Source organism: Diceros bicornis, chromosome 13 (assembly GCF_020826845.1).
Source record: "Diceros bicornis minor isolate mBicDic1 chromosome 13, mDicBic1.mat.cur, whole genome shotgun sequence".
Classification (NCBI taxonomy): Eukaryota; Metazoa; Chordata; class Mammalia; order Perissodactyla; family Rhinocerotidae; genus Diceros; species Diceros bicornis.
Genome location: NC_080752.1, coordinates 41542042 through 41555972, shown reverse-complemented (window position 1 = coordinate 41555972; position 13931 = coordinate 41542042). Strand labels below are relative to the sequence as shown.

The 13931-nt window shown below is 48.4% G+C and overlaps 1 protein-coding gene across 1 annotated transcript in view; it reads right to left on the bottom strand.

The window, feature by feature from the left end:
* Positions 1–10133: 10133 nt before the first annotated feature.
* The window catches only part of MACO1 (macoilin 1), a 53112-nt gene continuing 49314 nt past the window's right edge, over positions 10134–13931 (bottom strand). The window contains exon 11 of the mRNA XM_058553267.1: positions 10134–10596. Within this exon, the coding sequence (XP_058409250.1) occupies positions 10394–10596 (203 nt within the window). The 3' untranslated portion in view covers positions 10134–10393. The remainder of the gene's footprint in view (positions 10597–13931) is intronic.

Sequence of the window (13931 nt, the reverse complement as noted above, 5' to 3'; positions counted from 1 at the left end):
GAAGCTGGGATCTTGCAGACAAATCCCCTCCTCACTCAAGGGAGCTGCTGGCCCCTCCAGCCAGGAAACCTGCCTCCCCGCCCAGCTCCTCCCCTGTCGGCTGTGCGAGCTTGGACGCGGCTCAGTCTGCTCACTGCACAGAGCCGTGGCGAGGGTCCAACCGAGGCAAGGCCAGGAGGGCCCCCTGCCCGCTAGACCGCTCCTTGAACGTGCACGAGTCCCGCTTGGGCGGGATGGCTCTCCCTCTGCCAGCCTGGGCACAAGGCCCTCCCTCTAACGACGGGGAATCCCAGGTTGGACCAGATGTGCGTCTCAGGGAGGCTGGTAGATTCTAGGAAGACAGAGGCTTCTCCACTCCCTGCCTGTGGGCCCCTGCCTGTCTGAGCCTCAGTTTCCTTGGCCACGAGGGCAAGACAACTCGCCCAACCCGTCGGGATTGTTGTGGGAGTAAAGGAGGGTAGATGGACACGGGGCCCGGCTCCCGGGAAGCACTCGGAGAGATTTTCTGTTCTTATCGGGAGGGAGCGCAGAAGATGGATGGAAAGAGGATCAGGCTTCCAGTCAGATTCCAGCGCTCGTTCTTTCATCCAGCAGACATTTATTGAGCACCTACTGTGTGCCAGGCACAATACTAGGTGCCAGGGATACAGCAGTGAACAGAAGAGCCCCAAATCCCTGCCTTCATGGTGCTGCCATTTCTGTCAGGGCAGAGATACAAACCACAAAATAAGTAAAAGTTAAAAATATGATCAATAGTAATAAACACTGAGAAGAATAAAGCAGAGAAAGAGGGATGGAGACTGCTTGCTTAGCTGGTCAGGGAAGGGCTCATTGGGAAGGTAACTGAGTAAAGACCAGAAGGAGGTAAGAAAATGAGTCAGACATTCGAAAAAGAGAATAGAACTGTCACAGCCAAGAGGAGCCTAAAGAGACATGACAAAATGTCACGTGGTTTCCTGGATGGGATCCTGGGACAGAAAGAGGGACATCAGGAAAAACTGAGGAAATCTGAATTAAGGATGGCCTTTAGTTAATAGTAATGTATCAATATTGGTTCATTAATTGTAACAAATGTACCAAATTAATGTAAGATGTTTAATAATAGAGGAAACTGGGTGTGGGGTATACAGGAACTTCTGTACTATCTTATCAGTTTTTCTGTAAATCTAAAACTATTCTAAAATAGAATGTTTATTTGAAAAAAGGTGGGGCCAGCTAATGCAAAGGTCCTGAGGCAGGAGTGTGCCCGGTGGGATTAGCAAGGAGGCTCTGCTCAAGGGGGAGTGGGAGGAGAGGAGGTCAGAGAGGTAGGTGGAGGATGTGTTGTGTACAGGCTGGTGGGACATGCTAAGGCCTCTATCCTTTGCTCTGAGGTGGATATAGAACCACTGGGGGCTTTGACGCCATTTGACCTATGTTCTGACAGCATCTCTCTGGCTGCTTTGTTGAAACTGGACCATGTGGGGCAAGGGCTGAAGCAGGAAGAGTAGTGAGGGGGTTCCTGCAGAAGTCCAGGTGAGAGAGGAGGTGGGTCAGCCAGGATGGTAGCAGTGGAGGAGGTGAGAACGGGTCAAGTTCTGGAAATATTTTGTAGGGCGAGCTGACCAGATCTGCTGACAGATTACATGTGGGGTGTGAGAGAAAGAGAGGAGTCAGGGAGGATCCAGGGACAGCCTGAGCAACCGGAAGGATGGAGGACGACAGGTTTGGGGGAAATGAGGAACTCAGCTGAAACACACTGAGTCAAAGATGCCCGTGAGACCTGCCAGAGGAGATGTCCGGGATCTGGAAACACAAGTCTGCAGCTGAGGAGCGAGGTCTAAGCTGGAGATCAGGAATGTGGGAGTCATCAGCAAAGAAACAGAATTTGGAACTCTGAAACCTGGGGAGGCGAGATCACCTGGGGGGAGGGAGGGTAGATGGACACACACACACACACACACACACACACACACACACACACACACGGCCATTTAAAGGAGCTTTGAGACTTACATGCATTAGCTCATATCATCCTTGCAACCAACTCCCCAGCCCGCTTCTTGCACATTCCTCCTAAAACAGCCATGAGGACCAGTGAAGCGATGGGTGAGGTCAAGTGCTAACCAGCCCAGTGCCCAGCGGATCCTGGTTCACTGAATTCTCACAGCCACCCTGTGACCTGGGGACTGTTTTCATCACCCCCATTTGACGGATGAGGAAAGGGAGGCACAGAGACTGTAGGAAACCTGGCCCAGGCTCTGTGCAGCAGAAAGCATCCTGGGGACGGGGTCACACCAAACCCCTCTGCTCTCACAAGGAGTTCCGATTATTCAGAGTCAGGGTCCATCAGCCGGCAGAGCGGCCTTACCCACAGGGCCTCCCCGACGGAAGGCCCCCGGTGTGGGCTGCACCAGCCTGCCACTGCGCCTGAAGTGCTCCTGCTGGGCCAATTCCTTTGGTTCTTGAGGGCATTTGTGGCTTCCAGTGTCAGCTGCTGGAATGACACACTCTCAGGAGAGGGAGCATATTAAGCTGTCACTTCCCACCTGTGGGCCCAGACAGATAGAGGCCTGGGAAGTTGTAACAGACTCTCAGAGCTATTTCTGATATTTCAAAAAGGCTGCACAGGTGACTTGAAAGGTTGAATTCTCTTGCTTTTTGGCTCCACTGGCCCTGGTGGTAGATCAGAAGTTCTATGAGCAGCTACACCCTGGAGTAATACGATACTGGTAGTAATGAATTAATATATGTAATTGCTTTTGTTTATTAGCAAAATCCTTAAACCGTGGAGCTCGTGGGAGAGGAAGATAATGACAGGGGCCTGGTGGCGGGAAGGCCAGCACTCACTGCCTTGGGCTTTGGCTCCTGGAACTGCTGGTGTGGTGGCCCTTGGTGGGCTTCCTTGTCCGCAGCCCAGCAGCACCCTGAACCTCTCTGTTTATGTGTGCAGCCTGGGGCGGGGGGACATGGCTCTGTCTCCCACCATGACACTGAGGGGGCCCAGCATCTCCTTCCCCAGGCTCCTGCTCTCCACTTGGCTCCAGGGTTCAGCCAAGGGGAGGACATAGGACTCAAGCCTGGACTCTTCCTCTGTGTGTGTCAGCTTCTGCTGTGCTAACGTAACAAGCCCCAGAGCTCAGTGGCTTATACCAATAACATATTTTTGGCTCACGGGTCTGAGGGTTGGCTTTGATTCTGCTCAGCTCTCAGCCAGGTGTGGCCCCTCCCTGGGAAATACGGTTCTCCTGGCAGAGAGCAGGAGGCTGACCTGGACCATTCAGGTGCATTTAAAGCTTCTGCTCAGATCTGGCACATGTGATGTCCACTCGCCTTCCATGAGCCGATTCTGACACCCAGGAGGGTGGATGTACAGTCCTCTCAGTGGGGATGGAAGGGATAATCGGGAACAGTAATACACGTCTGCCACAGTCTCCCAAGACTCTTGCTGGAGAGAGGCTGGGTCATGGACCATTCACCCTGGGGGCAGGGCACAGGCCCCGCTGAGCAGCTCCTGCCTCCGGGAGCCCCAGCTGGCTGCCTCCTGTCTTTCCCAGCTGGCTTCTCCAGCTTCCAGACAACCCTGTAGTGCTCGCCCCATCCCTTTCCACTTAGTTCCCTTTTGGGTTTATACTGGCCACTGTCCATTTCTATGGCTTGCTGTATAAAAAACCTCAGATAAGAAAAGAACGCATAATAACAACAAATTTGAGATGATGCTAACAGAATTTCTTTTTGGAAACCAGAGGGCTAACAATTTAAATCAGTGTGATAAATGTGGTCAGCGAGGGGAATCCAGGACAAGGGCCTGGAGGGAAGCCCAGGGGCCAGAAGGAAGAAGAGAGCCAGCCAGGGTCTCCACAGGGGAGGCGGGCAGACAGACCAGCCTCCCTCACATCTCAGTTTGGCCATAACACATCCTCCGAGGCCCCGGGCCCCAACAGGGCCTGAGGCTTCCTCTTACTACCCTCTAGTTCCCAGTTTCTCAACCCCAACTGTACATTAGAACCCCCTGGGGAGTTTAAAAACAAACAAACAAACAAAAACAATGCCCAGGTTCCACCCCAGCCCAGTTAAATCCGGCTCTCTGGGGGTGGGCCCTGGACACGGGTGTTTTTATGAGCTCCTCAGGTGATTCTAATGAGCACCCAGGGTTGAGACCTGAGGCCTCCTCCACGCTCCGCATGCATGGAGAGGGATGCCAGCAGTGAGATGTCAGATCTGCAGATTGTTAGCAGAAAACAAAAAAATCTGGGTAATGTGAAATCTCCTAATTTGTCAATGTTAGAGCAAACTTATTCAATTCTATGCAGGTCAAACAAAACATGTCTGTAGGCTGCTAAGTAGGAACCTAAGGTTTTTAAGTTTTAATGTCTTTGCCCTGCTCCCACCCGCGTGGCCCTGGGAAGCCCTGGTGCGTGAGGACAGCAGCACTGAATGTGACTTGGTGCTGTGCTTGGGTTGGGGCATCGCCACAAGCTCCAGTGACAGGTGAACCAGAGAGGTGACAGAGCCCTCACAGGCAGCCGTCTATCCCTGGGTTGCAGCCTTCGGGAGCACGCGGCCTCCTGTGGTCCCACTCGCCCCACCTCAGGTAGAGAGCTGGGTGGAGCCGACAAGCAGAATGGGGGGCAAGTGCCAGCTGGGGGTTCCCTTTAACCCAAGCTGCTCACCCCAATTCCCCCCTTGGGGGGTGTTGGCTTTTTTGTTGTTTTGGCTTTTAATTACATTTAAAATGTGTTTTAAAAACCATTATTGTTTTTTATTATAAAAGTAATATATTATAGAAAATTTGGAATATACAGTAAAGTATAAAAAGGAGAATAAAAATCACCTATAATCTTATCTGCCCCTTGGGTTCTGAATAGTTAATGATTCCAGGACGTTCTGAAAGAAGGTCCCTACTTCAGTGTGCTGAGGGAGGGCCGGGAGGCCTTCTCCCGTGGGGACAGCGTTCCATTTCTTGAAAGCTGGGACATTCAACACCTTCAAAAGGCTGGTCCATCAGACGTTTATTTGTCAGAGACAGACTTGGACAACCCACCTTATTTTTCAGATCAATATTTCTTCTTCCTTATACATAACAACAAAAGTTACAATTAGAAAGAAAGAAGGCCTTAGGGAAGAACCTCTGTTGGCCAGCAGAGCCGGCAGCTGGAGGTGAGAACAGACCTCTCACTCAGGTCACATGTGCCCTCTGGTGGCAGCTGGAGGGGATGGCTCCAGGCAGGGCTTGGCCCCCGGGCCAGCCCTCGCTCTCGTCAGTGGTTCTCAAAGTGGGGTCCCAGGACCCAGCCTCACTTGGGAACTTGTTAGAAACACAGTTTTTCAGGCCCTACCCCAGACCTCCTGAATCAGAAATTCTGGGGTTGGGGCCCAGCAATTTGTGTTTTAACAAGCCATTCGGGTGGTTCTGCTGAACCTCAAGTTTGAGAACCATTGTTCTAGATAAGTATAGGCCTGGTACCAGATACTGTGCCAAAAGAGCTTAGGCCTCTGAGAACAAAAGGAAAGAGAACAGCGAGGAACTGACGATGCTGAAGGCGCTGGGGCCAGGCCAGGGCCACCACACAAAGGTCCTGCCCACACTTGGTCCCACCTCCCTCTCCACCCTAAGGCGTCTGGAGGCTGCAGAACTGGAGAATAGGGGCAGAATGGACCATCTCCCAGGGCAAACCACTCCACGCTTCTTGGATAGGGCTTAAAAGGCCACACCACATTGTGTGACGCTAAGTCTGGGATTCTTAGGACAGAGATCAGAGGTATAAAGGCAGGGGGAGCCCAGGGCCCCAGCAAGGCCATCCTGAGGAGATTTAAGACTAGAACCTCAGGCAAAGGCAGAGGAATGAGAAGCAAACCCTGAGACAGAAATAAAGCAGGAACCCAGAAAGCCCAAGGAAGGAGGGAGGCAAGAAAGGAAGTGTGGCCACCTGGTCAGAGGGAAGGAGATCCTCGAGACATTCATTTAACCAGATACCTTCCTAGAGGAAATGCTTTATAATTCCATTACTGTCAAAATGAAAAATCCCCACATTGACTCAAGATGCAGCGGTCCTGGGGCAATCGGGTCGAAGGCTCCAGCGGGGGAAGAATGGCTAGGCCCCATTCTGCGAGGCTTCCCTGGCAGAGGAGTGACCGTTCTCAGTGCATCCAGCTGTTTAGGAAATCTTTGCACCTGGCTAAGTCAAGCAGGCATCTGTAGAGAAAATCTGACCCAAAAAAACAAGGTTTCAGCAGACACCAGAGACAGGCAGATAGAAAATGTCACAGTAAATGCACCACTTCAAATTTTCCCCTCTCCTTCTAGGAACAGTTCTGTTTATACTAATAGTCATAATAGTCACTAATAGTCATTCTAATAGTACTGTTACAGAGATGGGCTGATTCGGTTAAGGCACAGTATTTCAGATTACATGAAATCTATTTCTATTTCATCTCATCTATTAATTGACCTATTCATTCAGTAAATACTTAATGAGCACCTACTATGTGGCAGTCATTGTCCTGGGTTCTGGGGTTACAGCCATAAACAAACAAACATCCCTGCCCTCGCAGAGCTTACATTCTAACGGGGGTGGGGGAGGGGATGATAAGCAAAATGTATAAAGCTTAGAGTTCTTCATCTCCAGCTTGCCCCTAATCAATTAAGCTCTTAATTCTGAACTGTCAAAGCCTGAGCATTGGCTTTTTCTGAACTAGAAGAGAGTGACAGTGTTGAGTCTTCAAGTTAGGAGAGTCGGCTCAGGACAGGGCTTCTAAACAACTAACATGCAACCGAATGACCTGGAGATCCTGTTAAATGCAGATTAAGATGGGGGGCGGGGTCTGGGGAAGAGCTCCCAGGGGATGCTGAAGCTGCTGGCCTTCAGTCTGGGACCACACTTGTGATGAGCCAGGCTGTGGGGGATGGAGCGAGCCCCAGGGACAGGAATTCTCCACCAGGTCCCTGCCTCACCACAACTCCTGGCTGCAGTGCTGGCCTTCCATGTGGCAGGCCCGGATAGTTTGCAGAGCACTCTGTTGTGTCATTTCACCCAGTTCCCATAGCAACTCCTTCCAGCAAGCAGGGCAGCAAAGGATAATACTCCTTAAAGGTGAGGAAGTGACAGCCACCCCAGAGAGGTGAGTCACAGAGCCGGTGGCGACAAAGCTGGGAGCTAACTGCCATCTCCGTCTAGAGGGCTTGCCCATGCCACAGGGCTCTGCATGGCCTGGAGGAGACAAGGGCCCTGAGAGAGGCGGATGCCCTCGGGCAAGTGCTGCGGGCCTGTGAAGAAGCCAGCTCAGCAGTAAACATCGCGAGTCACAGAAAACCAGGCATTCATAGGTCTCAGAGGCCCTTTAACCTAACCGCGTCCAGCTAGCACAGCCCCCTTGAAAACAGTTTACTAGTTGGACTTCATGAATTGGCCTTGCGGTAGGTTCCGGTTTACCTCTTTACCTCCCTCTGGTGTGATGTGAATTTCACAAGAAGCAATCTGATAGCAGCTGTTAGAAATGTTCTGTCCTCCCAGGTGGCTTGCCACAGCTAGATGAATATAGCCGGGTAAGCATGGGGAACTGGGAGGGTGAGAGAAAGGACTCTTCCTTTCCTTCAGGCCAAGAGCCATGAGGAATTGTTCATTCTCATTTTATAGGGTCTCTTGGAAAGATTAACACCAAGAGAATGGACACACGACAGCTGTTTCCTTATGTCAAGCTGGGAGATGTCAATAAAGAGAGGTTATTCAGCCAGTCAAAAGATACTCAGCCTGCTCTTTCTGTAAATATTTAACCATCCAGAAGGGCAAACACTGCTTTAGGGCATGTAATAAATTGTAATGTACTAAGACGTAGAAGCACTTTACAATGGGCCTAAAATAACAAAGACAACTGGAGAGTTCCTTGGTGAAAAACAACGTGCCAATGGGAATGCTGTAGGCAGACACATTCCTTCAGGGAAGGCAAAGGCAAAAGCCAAGCCAAGGCGTTTCCCCTGGGGAACTCTGCTCATGGTACTAAGAGTGGTGAGTCTGCAAGAGCCTAAATGGCCAAGACTCAGGAAGGCTATCCAGCAATAGGGACGGAGGGTGAGGTGCCAAGAGCAGAATTTTCCAGAACTGGAGCCAAGATCAACTGTAACAATGCCCAAGAGAGGAAAATGGGCCAGGAGAGGCAGCTGGCTTCTCAGCAGATGAAAACAGACACAGCTTCTAGAAACAAGGGAGGACTATAGAAGTGGTTACCTTGGAGGTCAGTTCAGGATCTGTGGGAGATAAGAAACCCAACAAGGTATTGGCCACAAAGTGGCCCAAAAAGATTCTGGAAAATAGGGAGGAAATGTGCTCTTAAGTTTTCTCAGCTACTTCCAATCCCACCCCTAACCTGCTTTTTTAGGAAAGGAGGGTTGTACCAGAAAACAAGTCAGCCTAGGTTCTAATCAGATACCCAAGAGAAAGAGGGAGGGGGGGAGGGAGGAGGGGGAGGAAGGCGGAGGGAAAGAGAGTGAGAATGGATGTGTCTTAAGTAAGACTAGAGCTAAAACCAGCTTGAAACCCTGGATGGACTGTCTGCTCCCTGAGGCTGAGGCTCGGACGCTGCTGAGATGAGGGAGAACAAGAGCGGCAATCTAAGGCCCATTCAGAACAATCTACCTTACGGTGCCCTCCTGAAAAGTTAAAAAGGCAGAAAACTAGTTTTATCTGTAACAAAACGTTTATTCTTTTGAACCCCACAGGGGGAAAAAAAAAAAAGAATGCAGCCAAGACCAAATATTTAAAGAAAATAGTGTCCCAAAAGGCAGCAAAATGGGGGAAACCTCAACACAGTCAGTGACAATTTTCCATGTTTTTGCACAAAGATGAGAAAAACCCATGACAATTCTGAGTAACACTTTCATGGTGACAATTACACAAGATGATTCAAAAATGCAAAATGGCAGCAACATGCACACCTGGCTAAAGCTAGAAGTTTTTTATCCCAAAATAAGATCTGTAATTAAAAGGATGATTCTTTTTAATACTTCTATTTGACTGACTTGCTTATCCTACTTAATTTGCTTTAAATGAGACGTACATGCCAATCAACAGGAAATTTTAGAAGAACTATGTCCTTCCAGAATCCATGGCAAGGAAGCAAAACCAATCTATTCGGTTTCTTAATTTTCCTAGTTTCCAAATACAATGTTGCTTTGCCCCGCCCTCTCCAGCCCCTCCCCCCACCCCGACTCTTAAACACTTCCAAAAGTTGCCTGTGCAAGCACTTTTCTACCAATGTGTAATATACACTTGAAACTGAGATCTTTGTGCAGAGTTTTGAGTTGAAAACTCTTAAAAAAAAAAAAACCCTCCTTGGCACAAGAGCTGAGGAATAATCAAGTTTCCTTTAAAGCGACAAACACAAGATGATGAGCAGTGGAAAGCACAGTTAAATGAAATGAAATTAAAAAGAAAAAACAAAACCGAGAACCACAGCTTTTGTTAGCTGTCATCGCAGTCTCGCGTACACTGACACCGCCCAGCTCCCCTCCCAAGGTGCTCGCCTCGAGACAAGTCCAGAACACGGTGGTGCTTGCTATGAAAGGAAATGGAAGATGCAGCCGTGGTGGAAACAACAGCCCAGCTACCCACCAGTTTTACAGCGGGATCCGCAGTGAGCTTGATACAGAGAGAAGAGGGATGATGGTAAAGGGGGAAAATAGTTTCAAATCACCAAGTTTCCTCTTGAAATGTCTTTTCCTAAGGCACTGTGAACAAGACTGCGGCTGGCAATTTTCTAGGACTAAACACACCGATGGGAATATAAACATTTCCAACACAACCCCTGTGACATTCTCACAGCTAGTCTCATCACCTGTCTCTTCCCTCAGCTTAAATGACACTCCTTGAATGTGTTTGCTCCTTGAAGAGGTAATTGACTTCTGTTTTCTATAATATCAATAATCATCTTCTTTAATGCAGCTATAAAATCAAAGCTGGGTTAGGTTATTTAACCCTCTCACTCTAAAAACTAAAAGTTCCCATTATCATCCCACGTGAATCCAATGTGCAGGTTAGGCTTGCTTATTTAACAACAAAATAAGACCAAACAAAAATAAAGGGTTGAGAAGCAAAAACTCTGCTTTTTTTTTCTTCAAGAGGAAACTGTAAGAATACATAAAAGGCAAAATTGGCTACTTGAAATCCAAGAATGGTTTTAATGTATTGGCCGAGAAAAATAAACTGCAAAGTTCTGTGAGGTCTTCTAAAAATTTACAAGAAAAACTGATGGGCAGTTCTAATCAGACTTGGGTGTTATCTTTTCCCCCCTTTTTAAAAAGGACAACATATACAGTCCCACAAAATACAATATAAACTTTTTTTATCTTGACTGCCAGAGACGCTCCTCTGCGATGCCTTCTGGTAACCAAACGTTTGGGCAAAACCACAGTGGGCCTTCATTTCTTCAGGGGCTGGTAAACAGAGGCATTGGGATCGAGTCCAGAGGGGCTGGTCTCCACAAATTTGGAAGAGTAGTGAGGGGAAACGGGGCTCAGGGGGCTGGTGGCAGCACTGTACGTTATGCTGGGCATAACAGCCATGACTTCCGCGATCTTCTGTTTTAGGTCCTTGATTTCCTGGTCTTTCTGAAGAATTTGTCCTGAAAGATCAAAGACCCACCATTAGTGAGAAGGGAGGGCTCACTCAGCACAGTGCCCTGTTGGGCCAATCTCAAGTAGATTCAACTCCAGCTTTGATGATTTGTAAGGGTAGGCAAATTTTTCCTGTACAGGGCCAAACAGTATATATTCTAGGTGTTGTGAGTCACACATTGTCTTTGTTGTGTTTTTTCTTTAAACCATGGAAAAATGTAAAAACCATTCTTAGCCCATGGGCCGTACAAGAACAGGCAGCACTTTGGCCTGTGGGCCATGGTTTACAGTAAAAAGGGAGTCTGTTCACGTAGGTGTGACTAAACAAAGAGGTCAATTTCCAGGAGCCACGTTTTGAGCACGGCAGTCACCTACGGCAGCCTAAGAGGGTGCCCACCTTGAACTACGGCTCTACCTCTCGAGCTGGAATACTTTTCTGGGAGGATGGACTATCTCTGAGTGTCAGAGCAAAGAACAGAGAATGACCAAGGCCTCAGAATCAGTAACAACAATACACTGCCCCACGGTTCTTATAGAAAATAAACGGAGCTCTGCGGCTGGGCCCGGGGGTGCTCAGGTGACGCGGATCGCTCGCCCCTGCCTCTTGGCACAGTGCCCCTCAGACCCACTGCCCAATCTGCACTTGGGGGACCGAGTTAGCAACATTGCCCGCCCGACTCGGCCTCACAGCACATCCTCCCCTCACTACACTCGTTTCTTGATCCAACCAGCTCCTGCCTGCCTCAGGCTGCTTCCCTTTCAGTGCGTCTCCTGTTCTCTGTGTTATTAACTCTTGAGGTTTCTGTTTCTACTTCATCACGAAGCTTTCCCTGATCCTCCCATCTAAATCAGACCCTAGCCCTCCCCCAAACTCCTAGATTCTCAACACACCCTAAACTTTCCTTTCTGTCACTTTATTCTTTGTAATAATGATAATAATCACAATAGCTAACACATATGTGCCAGGCACTGTTCTAAGTGCTTACATATCCTAATTTATTTATCACCGCAACCCTATGAGGTGGGAATTATCATCAACATCATCCACTTTGGAGATGAGGAAACTGAGGCATAGAGAGGTTGAGTGACAGAGCCAGGATTCAAATCTCTGCAGTCGGCTCGAGTCTGCGCTCCTACCTGCCTACCGCACTCTTCCGTCTCTGGTAACTCTTCACGGGGTGACGATTTGTGTGACCATCTCTCCGCTGGGGCACGAGCTCCAGGAGGGCAGAGCCTGGGTCTACTTTGGTCTCCATTACCATAGCCCGCCTGCCCAGCACAGTAGGCAGCTGAGGCTCGGCAAGTTACACATCTTGCCCAAGTCATTCAGTTATTAAGAGGTGGAGCAGGATTTAAACCCAGGACCACACTGTTCCAAAGCCCATGCCATTTCCATCACGCTTTGAAGCTCCCTGGTCTACTAGGGGAAGAACACTTAGGAGCAGCCATTCGGAAATTTAAATGCTTAAAAAAGAAGGAGGCTGCATTTGAGCTGCACTCATTTTGAGTCCCACAGAAGAGGGTAATATATTTGAAATGTAAGAGAGCGTGGTGGCATATTTTTAAAAAGGATGTAGTAGAGATGAAAGTCATTTTGGAACCAGGATGAATCAAATGATATAGAAAGTAGGAAGGAGAAAAGCAACAAGGGGTTTGATCTGAATTACAAAGCTGGGTTCTTCTTAGAATATTCTGAGCATGACAGTGGAGGGAAGTAGTGGGGACAGCAGCAGCAAAGGGCAGTGGAAAGGAACTGCTTCCTCTGCCTCCCTTCATGTCTCCTCAGCTTCAAGTTAGCATCAAATATCCTCCTTCCCTTTGAACAAAAGCCTCAGATGAATAAAATACCTAATGGTATCTGAAATGTGAGCCACTGTGTCTTTTTTCCATGCAGGTTTAAGTTTGATTTCTTTAATCAGTAACATGCAAACATTCCCAGAGCTTTGGAAAAGAAGTTCCCTTTGCTTCTTTGTGGCTTTACAAGAATTCCTGGGCTGATAACAAAGCACAGTCTGTGCTGGGAGGCCAGGCTCCCCTCGGCTACCCTGAGACCAGGTGCTCTTCACTGCAGGGAGTAATCTCTTCCAAGTCTGCAAACCCAAGTGAAGGAGATGAGGCAGAGAGGGGTGGCCACTTCTCAGGGAGCTGAGTTAGGCATGCAAAGAAGCCAGTGTATGGTCAGAAGTTTGGCTTTAAAGCAGGATTCCCAGGAACTTTCTTTGTAAATGCCTTTCCTTGAGTCCACAGATTAATAAGCCTGATTCTCAACTCCGTTCTCTTTTTGCTCTACCACCTGGGCCATTCCAAGCCACTCCTATGGCTTCACTAACTTCTCACAACTTCTACATCCCACCTCTACCCCTCTCTCTGGGGTTTAGGCCACAAATTCTCACTGACTGATGAAGACTTTTCCCCTGGGTGTCCAGGAAGCAACCCCAAATTAAAACATCCCAACCAAAATCATTCTCTCTTCTCATTCCTTAAATCTGTTCTGCTCTTCTTCCTTGGTTCCAGAAACTTCATCCTCCCAGATCCCTCCACTTTCCTTTGCTCCCCTGTCTGGACCATCCTCGTCTCCCCATTCATCAGCTCTTACAGAGAAGATAGTGATAGCTTTCTCTCTGCCTCCACTCAATCTCACCTTCCAAATCCACCTTTCACACTGAGATTTCCAAAATAACAGCCAGAACACGTCACCCCCTTCCTCTTGAAAATCTAGGGAATACATTCTCTAATAGGACTTTGTTCACAGTCCTCCTAATCTCCCACTCTCTTCTTCCACGTCCCCCAGCTTGAGGCCACTGGACTGCTCACCTGGACATTGCTAGCACTTTCTTTCCTTCACTTACCCTATTCCCTCAGGTAACAATGCTCTTCTCTGCCATTCTCTGCTCTCAGAATTCATCCTTCAAAGCCCACTCCATGTCTCCTCCCGCATGAAGCCACCCCTGATCTCTCCTCTGGCCTTTCAAGCCCTCTGCCTCTACCTAATGGCAGCAGGCCTTTCTGCCTGGCTTGCCCTAGTGCAGCAATTCTCACAGGGTTCAAACTATCTTCATAATAGTACTAAGACATTATTTGCCTTCTTCACACTCACTTCCTCTCGAGCATAAGTGGAGTCTTCCAGAAATGACATGACAAATGAAATTACAACAGATTGAATGTAGAAACAGAGATGAGAATCAAACTATTTTCTATTAAGCCAGAAATTAAAGAGATCTGCTAAATGTAAAACAATGCCACTTCTCTCATTAAATTTTTTTTGTTTTGGAAAATACAGTTATTTCTCAAAAGAATGTTATTTATGTTAACAAGTAATATGTACAGCAAGTTATCTTAAGTT